Source organism: Crocodylus siamensis, chromosome 1 (genome assembly GCF_052110815.1).
Source record: "Crocodylus siamensis isolate JL-2025a chromosome 1, ASM5211081v1, whole genome shotgun sequence".
Taxonomy (NCBI): Eukaryota; Metazoa; Chordata; order Crocodylia; family Crocodylidae; genus Crocodylus; species Crocodylus siamensis.
This window is the reverse complement of record NC_143395.1, coordinates 1,839,938-1,865,683: the sequence shown is the minus strand read 5'-3', so window position 1 is coordinate 1,865,683 and position 25,746 is coordinate 1,839,938. Positions and strand designations below refer to the sequence as shown.

Genomic DNA, 25,746 nt, shown 5'->3' with positions numbered 1-25,746 from the left:
TGAGACAGGGACAACTGAAACAACTTGCCCAACGTCCTAGACATCTGCAGCAGAGAGTCAAGCCTAGTTCTCTTGAGTCATGATCCAATGCTTTAACAACAAAAACCATCATTCCTCCCTTTCCTCAAGCCATGTAAATTGGGGCAAAACTATTTAGCTACTGGAAGAGACCATGTCTTTTGCTAAAAGCTAATTGAAGATGCGGGAAACTTGAATCTAGGTTCCTACGACTTACCCAAACGAGAACAAGAGTCAAAGTACTCATCACCTAGTAAGATTCCCTGCAGAGAAAAGTATGTTGGACCTGGTTGTAACAACTTTATTAGGGCTTTCTACTGTTCTCTTTTTAGTATCTAAGCATCTAGCTAATTTATAGACTTTTTGTGATGGAGAGTCTACCATATCACTGAACAACTTGTTCTAAGGGCTAATTGCCCACACTAATAAAAGTCTGCACCTTATTCTAGTCTGAATTTGTCTAGCTTTAGCTTTCAACCATTCAATCTTTTGCCTTTTCCTGCTAGATTAAAGAAACATCAACTCTCAGACATTTCTAACTCACGTCGGTACGTGCAGACTGTGATCAAGTAGTCTCTTAACCTTTTCTTGGATAAACTAATTAAGTGAGCTTCTTAAGTCTCTAACTACAAGGCATGTTTTCCAGATGTGAATCATTCTTGTTGCTCTTTCCATGGAAACCGCTAGCTCAGATGGGTGCTGTTTATTCAGAGCACCATAGTTATGTAAATAGCCACTGCATTTTTACATACATACTTTAATATACATGAATTGAAAGAAATAACTTAAGATTTTTTTTAAATCTTCAAGTTTTACAATTTCCACTGCAAATGAGAGTTCAGATTTCAGAAGAAGCAACTATTTTCACTGGTATGTTCCTAGCAAGGGTTTAGTTTGCTTCCTTGGGTTAGGAGAGAAAAAAATATACCTCCCATAGGAAACCATGAGAAAGCAAGACTTTCAAAGCTAATGTAAGGCACATTACATTTATTTTCTCACTAACCTGACTGCAGTTTCAAGCACAGCAAAGTTCTATCACATTATTAAAATCATCTGGAAATGTGCTTGTTTAAAAACTGGATCAATTTACAATAGCCTTGAAAGTCTCGTATCTTCAAAAGGTGATCTACCTTCCTAATCACCAACACCAGCCTGTCAAGATAACTATGCTTTGTAGTTGTTAATTATTCTTTATTCTTGCTAAGACATTTAAATTTTAAAGTGGCGATTTCCTCTTCCTTGTAATTGGGTGTGGTGATTAGAATATTTTTGATGTTACACTGAAGTTATCTTTTCAACAGAAGGATTCAGGTTTATGAAATCTGAAACAAACAGATTCTTCCTGGTTAGAGCATCTTGAAAGCGCCGACATCAGAGAGTGGCTAAAAATGATTTGATGAGCGCATCCTTAAGTTTAATGGTGTTGCAGGCTCCTAAAATCAGTCTGTGCACAGAATCATTAACAAAAAAAAAGTCAGGAAAAAAATTAAAGCTTGCAAATAGCATCAAGACATGATAACATGTGAATTATTCTGTAATAATTCACAACCAGTTGCTGTGATGATACAATGCCTTCAAAGTTGAGCCTAACAATGTACCGAAGCATGAATAATGGCGTCTTATTGCTTTATTTACTTGCAAGACTTAAATCAAGATCTCAAAACTGCGAATGTGTGCATGTGCTCCATATCAGCACCTCTGCAACTTCTTCATTTGCAAAAACTTAATATGCTACCAAGCAAAGCCTTTATGTAGGCTCCTACCAAACAAGGGAGCTAAGCCAAGTAAAGGTAGGGCACTTCTAACACAGGGGACTTCTGAGGAACTTCTAGGTGCTACAGACAGTGGTGCTGCCAATTCGGTAGCAGCACTCTTCATGTCGAGGAGCTTTAAAGTGCTTGAGGGCCCCATGCTGCAGATGTAATGCAAGGTAAAGCTGAGGTCCAGATCACGCCAGTCATTAAAGATTGTACATTCTCAGAGAAGCAAATGGAGTTTTTCAGGGCTTTATCTGAACCAGTATGAATTACTTACGGCTGTCCCTGGAAACCTCACTCCCTCTCCTTGAAAACAGTGCTGCCAGATGCTGGCCAGAGAATCTTCCCACAAGCCTAGCCTAGGGCAGCTTTTGAACTATGCGTGGCCATTAAATTCAGTGCTGAATCAAGGAGACTGCACTCCTGCCACATGCATGCATTCAAAAATCGTAAGTCAGCCCCTCCCCAGTCCTGCTATTATTAAAACACTAGACTTGTTTTTATTTGCTTTCTAGTTTCTGAATTACTAGGAATTCACCAAGGTTAATTCTTGAAACCACAAGGCCTAGAGCACACCTTTTACAGAACATGTCACTCATCTAAGCCCACACCTCTGGGATATAGAAATCTAAAAAACAAGTATCAGCCATGGTGAGACCTGTGCTAAAAAATCACGAGAGTTGGCAATGCTCATGTGATCCTTACTGAGTCCCTGGCCCCTTTCCCCGTGTTCCTCTCTGAAATTTCCAAAAGCGGTCTGCATTGGGAGGGTTTAAACAAGTCATACCTGAGAAGGTAAGTCTGCAGGCTGGTGATGATGGACGGCATGCCAACACCACGCAAGCTTTGCTCTTGAGAGTGCCACAGTGGAGCAAAAGCATGTGCATGCAACATGTTCTCCTACTTTGGGCCGTACTGTTATATAATTATTTGTATTACCAGAGTCCTTTGGAGGCCAAGTCCTGGACCATGACACCCCTGTGCTGACTCTGCACAGCAGCGTATAAAGATGGTTACTGCCCTAAAAGGTTTATCAAAGTATAAGACAAGAAACGTGGGATGGGAACAGAGAGATGGGAGAATACAATGAGGTGGTGTGGGCCAGCACAACTGTCAGATAACCAGAGCCTAGCTGCTGTTACCTGCTTTTTTTGTTGGCCTCGTGGCAAAGAAGAGAGTTAAAGAGGGATTTGGAGAATAAGAGATAGCTTTGCCAGTATTTATAGGGAGCTCTACCCTGATGTCAGTGGTAACAGCACTTGTTTCTCCATAGTGTGCATGGTAAAGCTATCACTGTCCCTCTGGACAGGAAGTAAATGATTTTATCATTTCAACTTCCCATTTCTTTTACTTATAAAAATGAGACTCATCTCAAAAAACACACCATTACAGAGACTCTAAAAGTAGTAATTTTAGTTAATTAAAACTCCTCTGCTTTCCAGTTCTATGGCACAGTCTATCTTAGGATCAGAAAGCTCCCAAATAGCTTTAGCAAACATCACTTCACAATGCTTGGCCCGGTAGGGAAGCATTATTAGACCAATTTTCAGAAAGAGAAATACAGAGGTTAAGAGAAGTGCCTACAGGACATCAGCAGCAGAGGCACGAAAGGACACTGGGCACTTGTCACTCCCAGCTCAGGGCCTCCTCTTTCTTTGTTCTCTTTCCACATCTGATGCTTAATCCAACAAAACAAAAATTGACTCTTGACGGGTCTCTTCTTCCCTGCAGCATGCGTAACTCCTGCTGCTGTTAGCTGTGCCGCCAGCAAGAAACTAAGCAGTTGACCATTGATTTTTTTTTTAACCAAGGGAAATGCAATAGATCTCATCTGTCTGGACCTCCGCAAAGTATTTGATGTGGTGCCACATGAGAAATTATTAGTTAAGAAAGAGGACACAGGGATTAGTACAAGAATGAGAAGGTAGATAAGGAACCTGGCCAAAATGGAGAGAACATGAGGAACATGGAAAGGGGAACTACTGGGATGGAGGGAGATCATTACCAGAATTCCTCCAGGATCGGTCTTGAGACTGATTTTATTAATATTTTCCTTAATGACCTTGGCAGAAAGTGCATTAATGAAATCCGCTGATAACAATTTAGAGGCAATGTCAGTATAAAGGAGTTTGTGTGGTTTTAAGAATAGGTTGGACAAACACCTGTATAGGGTAGCTTGGGTAGGAGTTATCCTGTCTAAAGTATTTCTTTACTGTCCAAGCCCCCCAAGACCTGGAATAGGCTCCCTCCAGATGTGGTGCAGGCACCTACTCTGGACTTATTCAAGAAATGCTTGGATGCTTGTTTTGCTGGGGTCCTTTAACCCCAGCTGACTTCCTGCCCCTGGGGCAGGGGGCTGGACTTGATGATCTTTGAGGTCCCTTCCAGCCCTAATGTCTATGAAGTAGGGGGCTGGACTAAACAAGATAACCCGCCGAGGCCTCTCCATGCATACTTTTCTGTGATTCTATGAGAACTGGAATAATCATCTAGCAAGAACTGGGAAGCCTTGAAGACTGGTGTATTAGAAAAGAGATACAATTCAACAGGGCCAAGTTCAAAGTCATGCTTTTAACAAATATTTCTGCTATAAACTAGAACAGCACAAGAGGGTGTGTACTTGGTGGGTGTCCCAGCTGACCACAAGATGGGTATGTGCCAACAATGAGCTGTGGCTATGAAAAATGCAAACAGAATCCTAGGATGTAGCAGGGTAAGTATTTTTACTAGACACGGGGAAATGTTAATGCCATTATACCATCATCTGAAAGTCTGGTCCTCCTCATTCAAGAAAGATGAATTAGATTAGGAACAAAGACCAAAAAGAGTTGGCTGACCAAGGGAGTGGAGAGCCTATATTATGAGGAGCCGGAAAGGGCTGGACTCTTCTGGTCCATCAAAACAACGACTGAGGCAAGATATGCTTGCAGTTTCTAAACACGAGAGGGGCAAACATAAGGAGAACAAAAACGCTGTTTCAGCAGAAGGACAATTTTGGCAAAAGAAATGGGATATCAACTGGCCATGAATTAAACATGGCTGGAAACTAGAAATCTTCTAATCGGAGGTGGCCTTGGTTGATGATCTTTGCCCAGAGATCAGCAGAGGAAATTGTACCCTGCCGATCTTGCTAGACCTTCAGTACAGTCCCCAGGAGGTGCTGAGCAAGTGTTTACATGACGTGGTGGATATTCAAAGACCAGCTCCACATTGTTTGTGCTCTTTCCTAGCAGGGTGGTCCCAGAAAGTAACAACAGGCAAGTGCTCATCATCCCCTCAGGACCTTTCTAGTAGGGTCCCCTGGGGCTCCGTTTTATTGCCCCTCCTGTTCAGCGTGGGTATAAGACTGCTGTGTGCGACTAAAGATTTGGGAGAAGGTGGTATCAGCATGCTAGTGGCATCCAGCTCTACCTCCCCTTCTTTTCTGACCCTGGCACCGAAGTCCCAATCCATTTCCAGTGCCTGGCCGCAGTCGAGCACTAGACGTGGGCGAATCCATTGAAACTGAATCCAGACAAGACAGAAGTGATAATCGTGGGCAGACCACATGACTTCAGGGAGGACGGGGACACCAGACATTGATGGGGCTCAGCCTCCTCTTGTCATCTGGGGTCAAAGCCACAGGGGATCCCTAGATCTTCTGCTAAACCTGGATCTGGAGGTGGTGGCAGTGCCTAGGAGTGTTTTTCACCAACTCCCATCCAGTGAGAAGGCTGCTTCCTTTCAGATTCTGATCTAGTCACCATCACCCATATCTCTGTAACCTCAAAGCTGAGCTACTGTAAAGTGCTCTGCACGGGGCTGGCCCTGGAAACTGTCTGGGAAACTCTGACTGCGGAAGACTGTGACAGAAAGAAAGTCTCTCCCTAAATATAAACAACCCTGGTGTGGCCAGTCACAATCAGAGCATTTTGCTGTATCTACTTTCTTCCTCTTTGTTTCGTAGAAAATAACCTCTTTGGAGCAGAGTCTGCTTTTCCTTGTGTGTGTATCTGGCATCTCTGCAAAACGTGCTTGCTACTGGAAATTCATTATAAGAGCTACACAGGTGCCAGGCAAGGAAGTAGGTTCCCTTTGCTAATCCGGCAGCTGAATAAGACATAAAAAGGAACAAAGCAACCCTGGTGGCCTCTGCAGATGAAGCCCATATGGTACTTCAATGCCGCATTCTTTCACTTGCCTACTTGAAGCACTCTGGCCGGAGAGCACCTACCTAAACACATGAGCAATGCTCTTGAGAGAGATCCTACCAGGAATGTCACTTGCATTAAGTCCAGTTGTTGCTTATACAAATATCCTATGTCCGTGTCTAGATGACGGAGCATTTCTTCCGGCTGATCTCGGCTTGGGGCCCTAGTCAGGGACTAGTTAAAAGTGGCAGTTAGCAGGAAAACTAGTTTCTAGGAGAGAAATCAAGTAAGCAAACAAGTGATGGGTTGCATTGGTTCAAACCTGACTGCTGTCACCGACGTCCAGCTCCATAACCAAAGGTGACAAGCCACTACCCTTTTGACTAATTCCCTTACAGTTCAGTCCAGGTCAGGTAAGAGATGACTTCTTTTAATCACCTCAGCAGCACTTGGCCTGAGAATAATGTCCTGTACAGACTGGGGCAGCCTTGCCGTGGGAAGCAGACATCCCTCCTTCGTGAGCTTGGATGCTGAATGACCCCGTTTGGCAGGTCCGAGTTGACAAGTATGTTCCTGAGATGCTTGGCAGCTTGGAAAGGAGCCAAAGGGTGAAAATCAAGCCAAGGCAGCTTTTTGAACTCCTGCATTTGCTGTTGTCTAGATCGTAACAAAAAAAAGTGCACTGCCTTAATCTCTCAGCCTTCTGCTCACAGAAGCAAGGGAACCCAGCATCCCTGATTGAGATCGGACTGCCTAAAAAGTCAACTACTATCCCATAGTGCTGTAAGGTAGCTGCAGATGTACCATCTGCAAATGTGGTGCTGGGTGGAAACCAGGGTATCCATCCCAGTAGCATGAGGTCAGACTCAAACTAACTGGATTAATCATTCAGCAATGGGTATGCGACAGGGGTGTCAAAGAGATGGGTTGCGAAGACCCATTACCCAGCTCCGGTGCTGTCCCTGGATTGGGAGCTGACCCACACACAGCATGGGACACGTGCTGCAAATCTTGCCTGCTCCAGCTGCTCCAGGACACACGCTGCACATCCCGTGGGGCCAGATGAGTTTGACACCCTTGGTATGCGATGTCTAGACTGAAAACAGCCTGCTAGGGACAAGTTAGGACATTTTCTGCGAAGGCAAGAAAATCCTGCCTTTCCCAGCCTCTTAGAAGTCTTGCTAATGGATAAGAGAGAATTGATATATATAATTCATTTGGACTTTCAGACAGGACTTTGATGCAGTCCCTCACAAGGGCAATTAAAGAAACCAAGTAGATGCAGGAAGGGAAGTAAAATTCTGTCATGGATTAAAAACTGACTAAGATGTAAACAGAGAGGTAATTTTCAGCATGGAAGGAAGTGAAAAGTGCGGCACACCAAGGCTCAGTACTGTATTAATAGTAGTAGTACAAACTGTTTATGTTGCTAGGTGGAGGCCCCTATATATTTACAGATATAGTAAATGCCAATCCTTGTCCCAAAAGACAGATAGTTTAAAAGAACCAGAGTTACTTAATTTCATTATTAACAGTGTGGATCTCAAAAAGGTGGAGTCAAGGAGGGGGAAATTAAATAAGAGTAGAGAGGGTTGCTGGGAACTTGAGAAGGAGCTAACAAAAAAACCCCACAAATCAAATCATTGAATTTCCTCTCTCCTGTTTGCCCAAGGTAGATAAAAGCAAGGGAAAGCACACAGTGAGTAGCAATTCTGAACTACTCCTTGGCACTGTGTGGCCCTAACTTAATGGCAGTCACCCAGGAGGAAGGCCTAGCTGTCACTATTGACAATTCAAAGGAAGCGTGCATTTAATCAGCGTGCAGTAGTGGTCAGCAAACATTAGGCTGCTTTAAGAGGAAATATTCAGATGTCAGGATAAAGAATAAAGAGACAGTACATCTGCCCCTGGAATTCTGCAATCCATTCTGGTCTGATCCCTACTTACCAACCCTGGGTCTCAATCAAAATCTAGGAGAAGCAGAACAGGTCCAGAGAAGAGCAATAAATGAAAGTTATTAAAGGCATGGAAAGACCTTCCATCTGAGCAGAGATAAGACAGAGTGAGATTATTTGGTTTAGAAAGGAGATAAATAAGATGGCTTGATGGTAACCTGTCACATGAATGAGCCAGAGAAGGTAAGTGTAAATTCCTTTGTATTCACTCTCAAGCTACAGAACCAAAGAGACTACCAATAGAATTAAAAACTCTTCTACATTGAACTGGATCAAAGGATTTTTTTGTATGCCACATATAATCAGTCTATGGCCCTCGCAAAGTACTCTGAAGATCTTAGTAGGATCTGGAGAGAATTAGAACAAAAAGAAAGCCCATAGCTACCCTGGCAAGGATAAAAACATTGATAATGGATATTAGCTTCCATCCATAGCCCTATTATCGCCTCAGCTTTCCATCTGGGCAAGTTTCCGAGCAAAAGGGAGAGGCGCTGCAACATCATCATCATTCATTATCTGTACAAATTATATGCCGAGGAGTCCTGGTCACGGACCAGGATCCCGCTCTACTCAAACACAGCTCCAAAGACAGACTCTGCCCCTGAGAGCTTCCAGTCAGAGTCCAAGACAAGAAGCAACAGATGGCAGCCGGATACAGGCAAGGGAGCACAAAGAAATGAGATAATACTGGTGAGTGCGACAGGCAGCATCTTCCCCTAAAGCAGAACAGTCTAACTCCCGCCCCACCACGGGCCATGCTGGACCCCTGCCTCAGAGACATGTGGGGTACCCATGGGCTTTCGTGGTGCTCCACAGCCAGGAGAAGAGGCTGGTCCGGGTGCGAGGGAGGGGCTGGTGGCAGGGGCTGCCAGCAGCCATGCTGCACCACAGGGCAGCACCAGGCAGCTGGGAGTGCAGGGGGTGCTGCAAGGCATCTGGGGCTACGTGCTCCTCTGTGGGCCATGATTTAGCAACCACTTGCAGGCTGCACTTGGCCCACGAGCCACCATTTGGACAGGCCCGCATGTGGTCTTAGCCAGCGTGAGAGAGACAGGCACAGGTTTGATCCAGCTGGTGTGGCACCTCCTCTGTTCCCGTGAGAGGGTTTGATTTTTAAGATCTCATCCTAAACTGTAGCTTTCCCATGTTTCACCAGGAGCAGTAGGAAGGAAGAGCACCAGTGTGCCTGGCTTCGTACTGGTGAGAGCTGGTGGACCATCCAGGCGGTCCATTTTAAACAGCGTTATTATAAGATCACATTGCCTTGCTATCAAGCCTGCAGATCAAGGTTCCTTGCCAACTAATTTCAATAGTTTTGATCTTGGTAAATAGGATGTTTTATTTGTAGTTTGCTGCAAGCAGATTTTTTTTTTCTTTTTATTAAAAATAAATATGGAAAATTAAGCTACAAAAAGCACCTCTCCTCCCCCCAGACAAGAAATAGCCATGAGGTGCTGAATCCTTTAAAAGAACATTGCTTGAGGAGTTGTTTGGACAGGAATTTTAGTATATATTGTATTTTACTGTGGGCAATCTGATTAAAACAACTGGGATTTGCTCATCGCTGATTAGATTAGGGAGCCTGCATAATATGCATGTCTAAGATGGAACACAGCTTGATGTAATGCAAAACAAGAATGATACTGTCTACTAAGTGCAAAATGACTGAGTTTGCATTTCGTGACAACGTGCAGCAGTGACCCTGAGCCCAACCACCACTTTCCAGCCGAAAACTGCCTTTGCCATTGCATCTAAACTGTGAAATGAACACTATGGAATACCTTTTATTGGTGCCCTTCGTTGCCCCCTTCTACACACGACTAGGAAATACTAAAGCTCCCACGCAGCCATTCTGTCCAGAGATCCAGGGGAACTTACTGAAGCAAGCATCTCACTGGGGTGGATTGTACAGTGTCTTGCAGTGCCATAGACATGTCTGGCTGGAACGGACTGTAAGACATCATTTGAGCCATCCCCCCTTGACTGTGGCTGTTCAACTGCTAAGCAGCTGGAAGCTGCACATCCCATGGGTCACATCAGTGGGGGCCAACTGCCATGTAGGCTGCACCAAGGCAAGCCACAGGGCCCCCAGGCTGCACTGCGTGGGCACCTCCACCACTGCCACACTGTGTCGTCCCCTCCCCCCCGCAACGCTATACGTGGCCCATGGGCCAACAGTCAGACAGCTGTGCCCTAGCCCGAGCCTGACGGATGTTTGTCTTGCTTGTTCTTGAAAAGGTCCAGTGATGGGAATCCCAAAACCTCCCCAGGTCATCTGCTCCAGTGCTGAGCTAATTACCATTTACCTGAATCTAAGACAACCTTGAATTTAAGACAGCCCCCTCAATGACCTGATCTTATATATGGAAAACTGATAAATGTGTTATAATTTCCCAGGTCTGGAATCTAATTATCGGACGGTTGTCTTCAATTCATAACCCCACCCCACTGCTAGAGCAGCTGCCTTGCCATCTGTCCCCCTGCTTTGTGCCCCCGTGGCCTTACCCCCACCCCCACAGTCTCTGCCTCTGCTCCCCTCTCTCCTCCTCTTTACTGAAAGACGCTGCTCAGGCTCAGTTCCCTCCCCATGGCACAACATGTAGAAGTGCAGTCCTTGTCGGGCCATGCATGCAGCAGCATCAGCACTGCTGACTGGCCAGGCAAGGGATGCCTAGTTGCACCTGACAGTAAAGGGGTAGAAGGTGAAGGGGGAATGGGAAGGAAAGCTGCAGAGGGCAAGTGGGTGAGCAGGGGAGGAGGCAGGTGGTTTTTTGTGAGTTAGATTCACATACAGAGCCAGAGTCAAAGACGAGGGTTTTCCCCGTGCTGATGGGCAGGGGGGACCTCATCTTAGAGATGAGTAAATATGGCATATAATTTATAAAGATTTTGCCCATACCTAGTCTAAATCTGCCATAGGAATTGAGGACCTTCCACTGATGTCACCAGCATCTAGCTGGAGGTGTTGGGACCTCCTCAAGTGGATCAGTTTCAGTGATGGGAAAGTAAAGGGAAGAAAGATCATGATCTGCCCAATGTCATACAATAGGACAGCTGTCCCCAGCTCCGGCCACGGCTCCAGAATAAAGCTGAGCAACATCCAAGCCAGCCACTGGTATCCATCATGCTGATGTTCTCCTTCTAGCGGTACATAACCCTTAGAGAAGAGGTTGCAAGCAGTAACTTCCTGCTCCACTGCTAGGAAGGAACACCCGGAGCACAAAACTCAAATCTCACCCTGGGCACTGCACAGGAGTCTTAAATCCCCAATGGCACCAGTTATTACCGTTCTGCAAGAAGGCATCACTAAGAGTAATGGGATGAAATTAGCAACAAGAAAATCTCCTAACTGAATTTCATGAGCTCACAGATCTCCCGTTCTCCCCAGGGAAGTGGTGGAGGCCCCAGTATTTGGGTTGTTACAGTGCTTCCTAAACAGAAAGATTTTTAACGGTGAGCATCAGGGCGGGCATCCCTCACTGCACAGCACCACAAGGCTCAAGTGGCCAATGCCATTGCTTGCCTGTTTGCTCTGCATGCCACTAGCCCCAAGGGGCACTGCAGCAACAGCCTTGCCACAGGGGTGGCAGGTTCTGCACCTCCCCGGTGAGCGTGATACAGCTTGGGTTTAGAGGAGAACTAGGACAATTCTCTTTGGCCAAAGCAATGGTCCTTGTGACACAGGATTGTGTCTGATGGGTGGAAAGGGTAAGGAGAGAGAAAGAGAACTTATAGGATTCCTGCTGTGCTTCCTCTATCCCAAGGATTCCCTGGCTTGGGTAATTTTTGTGTTGTACCCTCCCTGATATGTGTGCACATCTCACACACATGGCCCCAATCCATTCTGCTTCCTTTGCCTTTCTTCATCCTGTAATTCTGAGGAGGCAACAAGGCCATTCACATCTGACTCAGTTGTCCCGTCTGTAAAATGGAGGTAATACCCACTGTCAGAGGTCTGGGAGCATTAAATAGACTGTATTTATTCAGCAACTCTGAACTAGTAAAAAAGCCAAATTTTCACATGTTCTGTCTAATTTAGGTCAACTCCATTTGTCTAAACAGGACAGCATTTAAAGAAAAACAGAGGGCCACACCCTTGTTATTTTGGCAATCTGCAGAAAACTCTAGGTATATAAATGTTAATTTCTGCGGCTGATTTAATAGCTTTGTTTAAAGTAGAATATACACACTCAGGTTACATAGAAACTGCATGAAACCCAGTGCCAGTGCACGGAAATGACTGTCCAAAGAAAAAGCAGCCCAGCTCAGGCCTGTAATAAAAATGTATGCACAGAGAACGTGATTTTGAAAAGCCCCTAGAAACGGGTATGTGTCCAGACTGATTCTGCTGCCACCACCTGATGCCTGAAAGGGGAGAGAAACTTTCAGTTCCAACTTATGATTAGAGGAAAAGCCTGAGCCGCACATTTCTTTTTCTCGAAAAAGGAAAAAGACATGTTTTCATTAGAAAAAAAAAAAAAAACCCTAAGGGAATTTTCAATCTCGCAGTTCTAATGAGGGAGGTTGAAAGGAACAAAGGTGAGTTTGAAGCCGTGAAAAGAATCTTTGGGACAAAAAGTAATAAAGGGAGATGCAAAGCTGCAGAAGAAACAGGCTTTCAAGTCTAACCTCAGGTTCTAACTGAAACGATTATTATAATCTTGGCTCTGTTCCCAAAGGAGGGTACGCCACACCACAACATCACCACGCAGAAAAACTCAGCATATTTCATGAGCAGGAGGCTACCAAAGAGAACATTTCCTGCAGGTCAAGGTTGATCTCACTAGCACAGCAGCACGAGGGAGCTCGCATTGCAGTTGTCTGAACCACACCTAGTCTGCAGTTAAATATAGACCTTTACTTTCTGGAACTACTGCTCCTTTTAACCTTCACAGCATAAATATTCAGAGAGAATTAAAAAAACAAAAAAAAAAGAACGAGGGCGAGACCTTCCGAATGCACTGTCCAAAACCCAAGCCTAACAACTAATAAACTGTCCTGGGAGAAATTCCAAAAAGCAGTAAAGGCAGGAGAATTGAATTACAGGAACTGCAAGCAGCATTTTGGAAATCCAGTATGAACTGATCTGTCCCTTTGATATGCACACATTGTACACAGATGCATGTGTGTGCAAGGCACTGAAATACCCTCACAGGCCTCATTCTGATCTCACTCTGGTTTAACATGAATATAACATCACTGAGTGCATTCGAATTGCTGCTGATTTAAACAGATCGCAATCAGGAAGATTGCTATGTCAGCATTATCGCTTTCCTCGTCCAGGTCGGAGGCCACCTCCTGAGAGGCGCTGCATTTCTGAGATGTCTACTGGGCGTGTTTGTAGTTCAGCATCTCTCAAGATTTAGCATCAAGTTAAGAAGCAGAGCTAAAAATGTGACTGAAGTTTCAAATCTACAGACACACACACACAGCACACAAGGCTGGCAGGGAAGGGACAGCTATAGATCTGATAAAATCAGCTTGTAGGTCAATGACCAGTAGATGCTACACTACATTGAATTATACTGTTCACCTGTAACTAAAGGCATGTCCACTTTGGACACTGCATCCACTCTACTTGTGCAAAACCAAGCTTTACCTATTAGGAAAATAGGTAAGTGGACACCCTAAGTTATTAAGAAAGGCTGTGCTTCTCTGTGCTGAACGATTCCTACTCAAAGCCTTGTACACTGGTCCACACCACTTAACTCTGGCAGCAAAGGGCAACTGGGAGATCAATGCTCATACGAACCTCCTACGTAAAAGGCTTCCAGAAAGAAGTTGGCACTGCCTATTTAAAAGCACCTACAAAGTCCTCAACGGGGCACCCTGACAGCCGTGTAGTATTTTCCATGGGGACACATCAGATCGCTTTTAGGCATAAGAGCTCAAGACAATGGGGTGTCTGTCTAAATGGGTACGAAAAGTCCTGGTCTCTCAAGCTGAATAACCAGCCTCCACTGGCAGCCAAAATTTGATCCTTCAGAAGCAAAGACAAACTGCCAGTTTCATGCAGCGTAGGCCACTGGGCTCTATATACAAGAGGAAAAACATTCCCTTCCAGCCCTGCAGTTAACCTTATCCTGGCTTGTGTATGGACCACAGGACTGGTAGACCTGTGGGACTGGGAATCTGTTAAGTGCCTGCTCTGTGCATCATCGCTGTGCTCTTAAGCAGGTGCCTCCCATCCTCTTGGCAGTCTTTATACATGGCAGGGATTGGTACATTTGTCTTTCACAACCCCCCTACTGCGTTACCATCACTCCTGAAGTCAGAATCAGGGCAATGATATGGGGAGACTCCATATAACCACATAGCAGGAATAACTCCCTCCCCTTGGGAGCTTGCTATCCGAAAGAAGACACAACAAATAAGGGGGGTTAAAATGAACAAGGAAAGTAGAGGAAGAAATAAACAGTGAAAGCAAGATCGTATGTTTACCCAGATTTCCTAATGTGCAAGTCGGCAGTTCCTGATGGTATAAAATATTGAATTTCATTTGGTTTTTTTAACTCATGAAATCAATTTTGGCTCACTGATATGCTCCAAACCATCACACGTTGGCTGACTTCTGGAGATGTCAGCTATGGTTTTTAAACATTTTTAAAGCCCCTTCCAGTTGAAGTATCTATTTTCATTTATATATTAGAGTCAAACAAAAGTCACAAGTTACTTAGTGTAGGCTGCCTTTCCGTTTCTTTCCCAGACCTGAGGAAAGGCTGGTCTAACAATTTTCCCAACTCTATTTAGTTGATCTAATAAAAGATATTCCCCACAAAAACCCTTACTTCTCACATATTTCCCAGAGCATTGCAGCTACAACACTCCCATCCTACTAGCTAGATGCCAGAGCAGAGGTGGTTTTTGAGAAAGAAAAGGGCAATGTTTGCTTGCACAGCATTGTGCTTTTGAAAGCAGGGTCATTCTCTACAGCAATGTGTACAAAAATGATATGAAGTCATTCAACAGCAGTGAAGACAGCTAGGAGGAGCTCGCAGAATCCCGTCCGACTTGGAGGGAACAGCTGTCAACACGAAGCGGCTTTGATCCAAAGGATGGAAGAAAAGCGAGAAAGAAGAAAGCAGTGTGCTATAAACTTGGACTCCAGCTCAGACAACACACGGATCTATCACACTTGTAATGAGGTGTGTCACCCTCGCATTGGGCTTGTCAGCTGCAAATGGATTCGAATCATCAGGCACTGGACTAGCCCTCTTACAGGTACACCAGAATCCAGAGGATCAACCGTTGCGTACTATTCAGCCCTCAGCCCAGAGGGGTTCAGGCGCTCAATAACACAACCAGTGAAACAGAAGTGGCACTGGATGCTGTACAGAAACTGGGAGACCTGTTTCCTTGCCCTAATTCAGAGACTGTGCAGTGTGTGCGCACTGGGTCCAAGAGGCAGGTGATGGTCCAGATTTGAGTCTTCTCACTCTGCTTCCTCAATGCCAAATGGCAGAAGGGACAGTCAGATGTAAAACTCCTTCTATTTTCTTTTTACTGCTAAATACTGCTGACTCATTTGTCAGCCTTGCTGGGCACGCCTGGAAGGATTAAATAGTAATCTCCTAGTAAGGTATGTGAAACAATTTGGGATTGGGCTGTATCTCAGGAGAGGCTGAGGGAACTGGGCTGATTTAGTCTGGAGAAGAGAAGACCAAGATGGGATATGATAGCAGCCTTCAAGTCCCTGCAGTGGGGCTGCAAAGAGGATGGAGCAGGACTGTTCTCAGTGGGGGCAGATGATTGAACAAGGAGCAATGGGCTCAAGCTGAAGCAAGGGAAATTGAGGTTAGAGATTAGGAAAACTTTCTTACGAGGAGGGTAGTAAAGCACTGGAACAGGCTTCCCAGAGAGGTGGTGGAGTCTCCATCCTTGGAGGTTTCTTAAGACCTGGCAAAGCCTTGGCTGGGATGATGTAGTTGGGGCTGGTGCTGCTTTTACAGGGTTGGACTAGATGTGACCTCCTGAGGTCCCCTCAAACCCTCATTTTCTATGATTCGATGATCTATGCAGCAGGAGTGGCTGCTGGGACTAATTAAGGAAGACTACAATGGTTGGGAAGACTGAGGGAGGTGAGACTGAGCACAGCAATAGGCTGTACCTGCCTGCTCAGTAAGGGACCTAATACAGAAATATGATAAACAAGTTAGATGAATGGTGCATTGAGGTTTAGGGGAGAGAAAGGAATTCAGGACCCAGATACCACCTAACTGTGAGCACAGGTTTGGTGCATAATTATTGTTCTGATTAGCTAGTTAATGTGCAATCAGGGAATACACCTGAGCAACTAAACATGCATTAGCTAGTGTATGGACCAACGATGTGGCCATGGGGGCATAAAAGATGCACAATCTTGGAGATTTGGGATTCACACACTTTTGCATCTATCCCCTTGCTGGCTGACTGCATCACCCAGCCGACAGTGAATAAAAGCTGATCTGGTTATACTCACTGTGTCTCGAACTCTGTCGCAGCAGGAGCTGACAGCCCCTTGGGAGCAACAACATTGTACTTAAGAAAGAAAGGGAAGTAAGGAGAGGCAACGGGATGAGCAAACCACCTGCCGGTCCTGCCCCATGCTTTGTGCTGTCTATATTAGCTCTGCTGCTACTCTGTAGAGACCATGGGCCTCTGCACAGATGTGGGGCTCTTCACTCTCAGATCTCCATCCAGCATGGTGCTTATATTATAAAAGCCCTTCAGGGCAGGGCTGGGCTATTTGTTTGAATAATTTAAATGAGAATCATTTATGAGGAACAGATTTAACAAACAACCGCTGAGTATCAGTGCTGCAGCAAGCTAGAATTTACAAACACATGCTAGGTTCAAGCCCCCTAAGTGCAGGCTCATTCACATGAGCCAATTCACTGCTTCACCAAAGACTATACCTGCGGGGAAAAAGAAACCCCCCCCAAACCTTTTGCTCTAGAAAGGGAGGCAGGCTGGAAGGATACCATTCGGCAATGAGTGTGCTGTACTTCCAGAGCCAGGTTATTGCCAGATGCATCAGACACATCAGCTGCCCTTATGAAAAGAGGCTGACCTGCTCCTTGTGTATCCTGCACCAGCGCCCAGAATGGGAGAGCATGAAAGGCATCTGCAGCTTGCATTCCCTTCCACAGACAATATCATCTCATAAATAAATTACTAGGCCCCCACCCCAAATTTTAATATGAATGGAATCCCCCCCAAATGCTAGAAAGTTTCTAACAGGGGGATGTTACAAGACCTGCCCCAAATGCTTTGATACCAGAAACTTCTACAAGATCCTTTATGATGCAGCTGTCATCCTCCTCTTACGCTGGTCTGGGCCTGATGCTGCCAAACTTCCCCATCTCCCTCCTCTTCAGAGCTCAGGGTGCTCCCAGCCAAATCCCTTAACAGTGACCAGCCTGATGCTCCACATGCTCCTAAGCTGGAACAGGAAAAAGCCCTTCCCAGCAATTTAGTCTTTACAAGGACTAAGCACTCACCCTCCATGGTCTCACAGAGCTTTCTGGACCTTTCCCATAAGCTCATATTAGCCACAAGAGAGAGATGTGAAAGAGAAAACATGCAGAAAGCAGACAGCCCCTGCATGGAAGCATTTAACCTCTGCAGAGCTGAAGAGCTGGGAGTACTGATGACCCCTGCCATGCTGGGTATGTATTTTAACGGAAGCACTTTGCCCTGTATCATGCCCAGCTCATGCTCACAGCTGCAAAAGGCCTTTCTGGGAAGGGAATCTGTTAGGCAAAACTCTCCCCTTCTATAGCACCCTGCCCATCTACACTGCTGTGGAAATCCCAAGATAAAACCACAGTTTTGTGTGTTGGAGGGGAAAATAACAAAATGGAAATATGCATGGTGCAGCACACAGCAAAGCCTGTTCAGATCCCGAGAGAGAGACAGAGTCTGGCGTGCACTGGAAATAAGCTTCCCACCAAGCTAAGGAAAGTCCTGAGAGATTCAGAAGAAGGGACCAAGGAGAAAGTCTTTCAGGGGCTATAAAGAATGTTCTTCATGGTTAAGAAGAACATGGCACTCGAGTGTTTGCTTTTTTTCTTTACATCTGATGAAATCTGTCCTCATATTTGACTATTTAAAAACACCTGACCAGACAGCTAATTGGTTTGCACAAGGATGAAACACACGCATGAGAGCTGCTGTCTTCAGAACAGGGACAAACTGTACTTTGATCTACTTCCCCTCCGAAACACATGCTGCTGCAGCCCCAAGGAGACACATACCTCTCCATAACAGCCAGGCACTCCTTCCTCCACGTGAACCGACTGCCCCGCCGTAGTCTGAAGGTCCCAGAGGTAGCTGTGACTGGGGGAGGTGTCTGTCTCCATTCTGGCTCTTCTACTGGGATAGGAGCAGGTCTCATGCTTAACGTAGCCCCTACAAACGATAAATAAATACTGCAATTCCTAACGGACTGGAAATCCTGCTCCTTTTGTTAGTCCTGCTAATAAAAGACAACAGGTAAACCCATTCGAGCTCAAGATGAAAGCAAACAAACAAACAGACAGGAAAGACACATGAGCCCAGACTGTGTTCCCACTTACACTGGGAAGAATGAGGAGCAACCTGCTTGACATCCTGGCATTAAACGGAGCTAAACTGCAGGAGAATGAAGCCTGGAGCCTTCGTTGACAGCCGTTCTGAAAGAGCCAACTTGTCCCCATCACGACAACCAGTCTCCTACAGAGCACGACTAAGCTATGCCCAAGCTTGGACTAATTCAAGCTGTGCTTCTAGCTCTTTTTAAAATATGTCCGTGGCTTGATGCCCAAGTACCCCCCCGAATGAACACCATGTGGAGAACCAAGTCTCATGAACGACGCAGAATTGGACCCTCTAATACAAGGAGTCTGTGAAGGACAGCATGGCAGCATCCCTGTTCATTCACCAGGGCACCTCAAAGGAAAACAAGGTTCAATGGTCACAAACTCTTGGAAGACCATTTTAGGCTGGATATAGGGAAAAACTTCTCTACTGTCCAAGGGCCTGGAATAGACTCCCCGCAGAGGTGGTGCATGCACCTACCCTGGACGCTTTCAAGAAACACTTGGATGCCGATCTTGCTGGGATTCTTTGACCCCAGCTGACTTCCTGCCCTTTGGGCAGGGGGCTGGACTCCATCTTGCAAGGTCCCTTCCAGCCCTAATGTCTATGAAATCTATACGGACTGAACGGCAACATCTCCATTCGTTCCCCCTCCATTAGCTCTTAACAGAACCACTTAACTGGTGCCTGGTGGGTTCCTTTCCAGAAGCTCAAGCCAACCTGCTGTGTAAGATACGGATCTGCTGCCAGAGCATCCTCCAAGAGGGGCCCCTCTGCTCTGTAACTCACTTGTTCGGTCCAAAATAGCCAACATTGTGGGGAGGAGCATACTGAGGGCTGTCAGGGGTCGTTAAGTAGCATAGGGTTTGAATTTGCTTTCCTGAGGCTTTCTAGCGCTGGGGTGAAGGGAAATCTGTCTTTTTTTTATTTGTAACATACAGAACAAGTGCTAGAGCCTAGGACAGGCAGCACATCGAGCCAGTCTTATCCCTTGCCTCTCACCGCGAACCAGCAGGTGCTGTTGCTGATATGAATGCAGCTCTGCGAAGAAAACCAGATGAGGCAAACTACACGTGCTGAGACTGGCTAGATCCCAGTCATAAAAATACAGATGAAATAATAGTGATAAAATAGCATTGCTATTTTCATCTATAAGTGACAGGAGGTGAAACCCTTTTGTTATCAAAAACTCATGACTGTTTGGCCTTTAGTGAGACAAGACTACAGCCCATCTATATTTGGACCTCTTTTGACAGCTTAGACACAGACTTAAGGTGCAGCTACAATTCTCTAAATGATTATTTTTTAAATGCAAAATTGAAATCCAGTTCCAATTCCCTTAATTATAACCATTCAGGTCAGAAAAGAGGCAAAAGACAGATCTATAGCCTGACCTTTGCCCATCACATCCCAAAAGCACAAGAATAAACATTTATTTCAATGCCCAGCTACCCTGAACGGTGTCTTACAGGTTCTCACCTACACCAGCTGAGGAGACTTGGGAGGGAGATGGCATGTGGAGTTCCCCAAGTTTCCCTCCTGTCTCCACCCTATACTTATAGCTGATGACTTCTAATTGTCTAACAAACATCCTCGGAGTGATTTATTCATATTTCTTTGTCTTGCTGAAGTTTTAGGAACTGGACTGAACCAGTTTTCTTATGAATTGGGAAGGTGTCAATTAGAAGGGATTTATGTCCCTGTGAAAATTACAGTGCTGGAAAGGAGGATTTCTTATCGCCTTCCTTTACCACCTGGGAATCCTGTCTTCCTTTCACCTTGGTTTATGGTCTTCGCCAACAAGGCTGCTTTGTTTCCACAACTTATCTACGAAATATGTCTATTATACACACATTACATTTGGTTACATCAGTCGCTACTTCTAACATTCTTAAAATAAAATCATGATATAGTGCATTTGGATTATCTATTTTCAGGCCTTCTCTTCCCATGTTTTTTTTCAGGCCTTTTGCTGATCAATCTGATCTGTTTTAGCTGGAGGTGTTAATTGGTTTCTTTCCTTTGCTGACCAAACTAGTTGTCACATCTGCAAAGACTCACTCAGCAGTCACTTTAAAAAGGATTTTTGGGCTTTTTGGGCCTTCTGCTTTAGCTTCTGTTGCTCGGCTTTGGTGGCCAAGGTTGAAAATGGTGAAGGTTGTAACAAGTGATTGCACATTTCCACCTTAACGTATTTCATTAACAAGAGCATACTATCATTTTAACAGGACTCTAACTAGCTATGCATAATTGAGTTTTTCTCATCACAAGAAAAAACACTGGGTTACTGCAGCTGTTCCCTTTAACTACTATTGGTGCTTTCCAAAAAGCAATTATCAGCACCTGGCCCAGCCTGTTACTGATGGCCTTGACCAACAGATTTTATTCTACTTTCCCAGGCTGTTACTTATTGTATATGCTGAGCACTTCGATCTATACAAGCTTACATGCATCTGATCCATAAATTAGGCCGAAGCTAGGCTTGCAATCTACACTTGTCATTGTGGTGTTTCAGTTCCTGACCACATCTGAAGTCTATGCTTAGGATCCTAGGAAAGTAGGGCTGGAAGGGATCTCATGAAGCCAGCCAGTCCAGCCCCCTACTCAGGGCAGGTTATCCCTGATTAAACCATCCCAGCCAAGTGCCCATCCAACCCCTTCTTGAAAATTTCCAGGGATGGAGACTCCATGACTTCTCTAGGCAGCTTCTTTCAAGGCTTAACCACACTTGGAAAGTTCTTCCTAATTTCCAGCTTAAATTTCCTCTGCTGTGATTTGAGCCTAAACGTCTCCATTCTCATTATAATTGCTCGTCAGGTATTTGAAGACTGTTATCAAATTCCCCCTCAGTCTTCTCCAGACTAAACAGTCCTCTTTCTTTCAGCCTTTCCTCATAAGTCATGTTTCCCAGCCTCTAATCACTTGTGTTGTTCTCTGCTGGACTCTTTCCAATCCTGAAGATTGAGGCACTCGTAGTTCCAGCCCGTGACTGTGTCAGCCTCCAGAGCATGCCGTGAGGCTTAGCAAGAGGCTGAACATTGGGGGAAGGACGGGACAATCCCAGCATTCAAACTGTGTCTTGAATCTTTCCCTTCATATTCCTAGCCCTGCACATGTAACACCTTTGGTGGAAGAGCCCTCACACCCTAATACCTCACCGTTATCTTCAGCAGCGAGTCTTACCTTCCAGCTTACTCTACACTGTAGCTTTACTGCCATACAAAATATCTGCCTCGTTACAGGTCAGGCCACCAATTTTTCATGTGGTCATCTCAAGGCAGCTTCCTTTTGGATGTGTGTAAAAAGGTTTTGGGCAGCATAATGTTTCTGAGCAGCATCATATAGACTGGCCTTCTAGGCACACATGAAAATGCGTAGCAGGAGCAGAGAAATACACTGTACTAAGTCTCTCATGCAGCCCGGACCTGTGTAAAGAGAGACTCTCCCTGCCTGCCCATGAGAAGGCAGCTTGTTAGCACTGGTGTCTCAGAAAACACTTGCAAATCCAGGTGAAAAGGATGAGAAAGAATCACAGGGATGCTTCGCACTGAGCTTACGAATATGGAGTCTGGTTTGTCCAAAATGTTTCTTAGGTAAAGGAGGAAAAAAATCTATACTGGGGAGTATAAATCTGTTCCTTCACAGTCAGGCATCAATACATTTCTATATAACTGCTTTTTTGGTGGCAACAGCCTGACTGGTCTGATTTCCCTACCTCTCCTTTGCATGGGGTAGCATCAATATGAACAGCATCACACCATCAGCAGATGCAAAACTGTGGCTGAATACAAGACACTGCCCTCCTGCAGGCACCTCAAAAATTCAGATCTCAGTCCGTGATAGCTGCAAAGCTGATCGGGTTAAGTACTGCTGATCGGTTTAAGGACATGGCCACTGGTTGGGGAATCTTAGTTTCTTTGTCTCTCCTTGGACAAAGCAAGTTCTTTGGTCTCTTGTTCTTTTCTTCTGCTGGTCCAAGGCATTGCCCTGACCTTCGGCTTAGCCAGCTCTGCTTCTTCACAATTTGAAAGGCAATTTTATGCCCTCTCACCTGTATCACAGGGGAGATTCTCCTTTTATACCAAGTACCCTGCAGATCTGGTTTACAAGTACAGCAGCGGACATATGCAAAAGACAGAGAAAGAGCTGGACCTGGACTGAAAGACATGCAGGTTTTCAGGCTGAGCATAACCACAAAGTTAAGCAGCAATTAAGTAAAAGCCCTAAGACTTATCCCTTAGCACGTGCTTCAAAATGCAGGACAGTTTGAGCATGAAAGGGAATAAATGATCTGGGAGACCAAAAGTGTGGAGGGGGCCCTTTTCAGACTGAAAGTGGAACCAGCATCTCCTGCTGCCACGGCTTCAGAGAACCACAGGGTTGGAAGGCACCTTAAGGATCATCTAGTCCGGTGGGGGCAAACCTTTCTGGCAGGTGTGCCTGAAAAGTAACCTCCACACCCTTCCCAAGTGCCACTCCAATCCCCTTCCTCTGCTCTCCCAATTCCTCCAGTTTCCTGCCCAAGCTGCTGCTCTGCTGTCTGCTCCCTGCCCTATCTGCCACTGTGTTGCTTATCCCCTCCTCACTCTGCTGCGTGCCTATGCTACTCGTGGTACCTGTGTTGTGGACTGGCCACCCTAGATCTAGTCCAACCCTGTGTTATTACGGAAGTCTGTCCTTGCTCATAAAATACAATTTCACTTCTGGATGAGACTCAGCTTGCCTTGCAATGACCACTCGTGAGACTAGGGACATGTTCTCACTGTAGCCTTTTCAATACCCAGATCCTGTAATGAAAATCATCAGCAAGGTAACCTCTGTCTTCCTGTGGGTCTGTCCTTAGCACTCCAACTCCTTTGGCAAGGATCAACACTTCCAGAGTATATGAAGAGTGCTCAGAACATCGCAGGTGCTACTATCAAGAGACAGCACCTGCGTCATGTCTGACTGGATGCAAACTCACAGATGTAGACTGAACGCGTTGATTCATACCACCGGTCACCGATCTGTGGCCACAAAGCGACAACTTCTGGCCACTGGCCTGAGGTGGATCTGAAACATTAGTGATGACAGCAAAAAGCATCTTGCTAGATGAAGGATCTTCGGTGAAGCAATTTGGTTTCTTTGAACCGGGGCGGGCAGTTATTTTGGGCAGAGGGCCGCTTACTGAGTTTTGGCAAGCCTTCGAGGGCAGCATGATAGGCAGCTGACGGCAAATAAATATTAATTTTCTAAATTTCTTAGGGACCCCGCGGGCCGGATAGAATGGCCTGGTGGGCCGCATCCAGCACCCAGGCTGCCTTCTGTCCACCCTTGCTTTGAACCAATGGACACAGCTAATGCATTATCCATAAGCAAACTATCTAACACCATTCTCCTGGGACATCCAGCCCTTTCCTCTTTCATAAGATTTTCTTATACAGCTGATGAGAGCTCCTATAGCAATAAAAATGGGAGAGGCTAAAACACGACAGCAACTACCTCTCTCTGCCTTGCAACATATCCCTTTTGCTTGGGAAGGCAAAGCAAATGGCCTTGTCCAAGGTGACCATTACTGCCTTCCTGTTAATTGATTGGAAAAAGAAAAAGACACAAATCTTTAGTACAGGCAATCAGTACCCCACACTATAATCATAACATGTCCTTTCTACTGGCTGCCTTGGTCTGCAATGTCCCAGAAAGAAAGAAGGTGCCAAGGTTACTTGGTCATGAACATCTTGCATTGCCCTGCAATCTGCTGCCAACCAAACTCATCAAGTTTAATTAATAATATTTTGTATTAATAAATAGGGCCATTAAAAGATGTCAGACCCATGCAAGTCCCTACTAATGCAGTACTGCTGAAATTGGATTCCAGAACTTATAAAATGCCAAACAGGTGCTCAGAAAACACAGATGAGGCCCTTGCCCAAAAATGCCCAATCTAAATAAAAAATTATCACTGCTAATATGATTAAATGGAAGAACTTTCAATGTCAGCTGATCTTCATATTTTTCATTGATTATTTCTTTCAACAAAGTATATCCTTCATACCCATTTGCAAATGTTTCCAGAAAGAAAAATGCAAGTGCTAGAATATTAGAAGCCTACGGCATTACCACCAATTGCAGGGCATCATCCACTAAGAATATGTAATTTTTAAGTTAGGAGCAAGGTTATTATACAGAGAAGAAACAATACAGCCTCCCCCACCCAGTAAACAAGATAGGCTTTTCTTGCACTATGATCCAGCTTGCACTTTGAAGTTGCATGAAAAACCTTTACAACTCAGGCCACAATAAAAAAAGATGTAGAGCTGAGTCCTGGGGGAAAAAGGTGAACACCTGAGCCCAGACAGAGCTGTGAACCAACAAAAGCTGTGGAGGACTGGATCTCTCTCTCCATGCCTACCAGTAGCAACTCCTCAAAACAATCTGTTCAAAGGCCCCAGAAGAGATTAGTAGATGCAGGATGGCATGAGGCTGCTTTACCATGTGGCACTGTCATATATTTGAAAGAAGAGTAATCAAGGGTCTCTCTGGTCATTGGGTTTAATTAGAGTCTGTCTCTTATATTAGTATTAATGTTACAGTACACCCAGAGGTCTTACTCTGTTGGGTTTTGTACACAGACATTGCCCTGAGGAGCTTACAGTGCAGGTGGATGACTCCATGGGTGGATCTGGGATTTTGAAAATGGGGGTGAAGATGGTATGGCACACTGCATATAACACAATGCATATTTTTCTGCATTTAAACAGAAACTAGAAGGTTTACTACTAGGTGTAGGCATTCAGTTTAAGATCAAAGCAAAAATAAACATAACTATTTAAATGTCCACTAATTTACTGAATTACATATAAGGTTTTAAAAAAGCACAACAAAGTAGGCAAAAAAGTCAAAATAGTCAAAAGATAGGTCATGAGTCCTGTAATTGTTATAGTTATATGCACATCTCTTATTCAGATTCACAAAGCAAAATCTAGCCTTCTTTAGTGTCCTGACACTGCCCCTCCAATACTTCACTGTCAGTTAATATTACCACACCTGAGTTAAGCTTTTCAGCTGGAGCTAAAAACTCTCTACAAGGCTGTGAAACAGAGGACAGATATTACCAGGAATGTCTAAAAGACAGCAAAGCTGCAAAATAAAGAATAGTTTGAATAGGGGAACATCAAGACCAATAAAAAAAAGACAGACAGTCATTAACACTTATGGAGTAGAGAGATTGGCAGGAATCAGGGAGATGAAAATGAGACAAAATCAGTCGACTCTCTCTTAGCACTACCTGAAGAGAAATGCTGCTGCGTCTCTCAGGGAGTTGGTTTTAAACTTTGGGTGGAGCAGGAA

General features: G+C 45.0%; 1 protein-coding gene across 6 annotated transcripts in view; it reads right to left on the bottom strand.

Moving 5' to 3' along the window:
- HMBOX1 (homeobox containing 1) overlaps window positions 1-25,746 on the bottom strand; it is a 152,616-nt gene that overhangs the window by 29,452 nt on the left and 97,418 nt on the right. For all 6 annotated transcript variants that reach the window (XM_090026035.1, XM_090026197.1, XM_090026282.1 and 3 more), the window contains one exon: window positions 18,096-18,249. In XM_090026035.1, coding sequence (XP_089882161.1) covers window positions 18,096-18,249 — 154 coding nt within the window. The remainder of the gene's footprint in view (window positions 1-18,095; window positions 18,250-25,746) is intronic.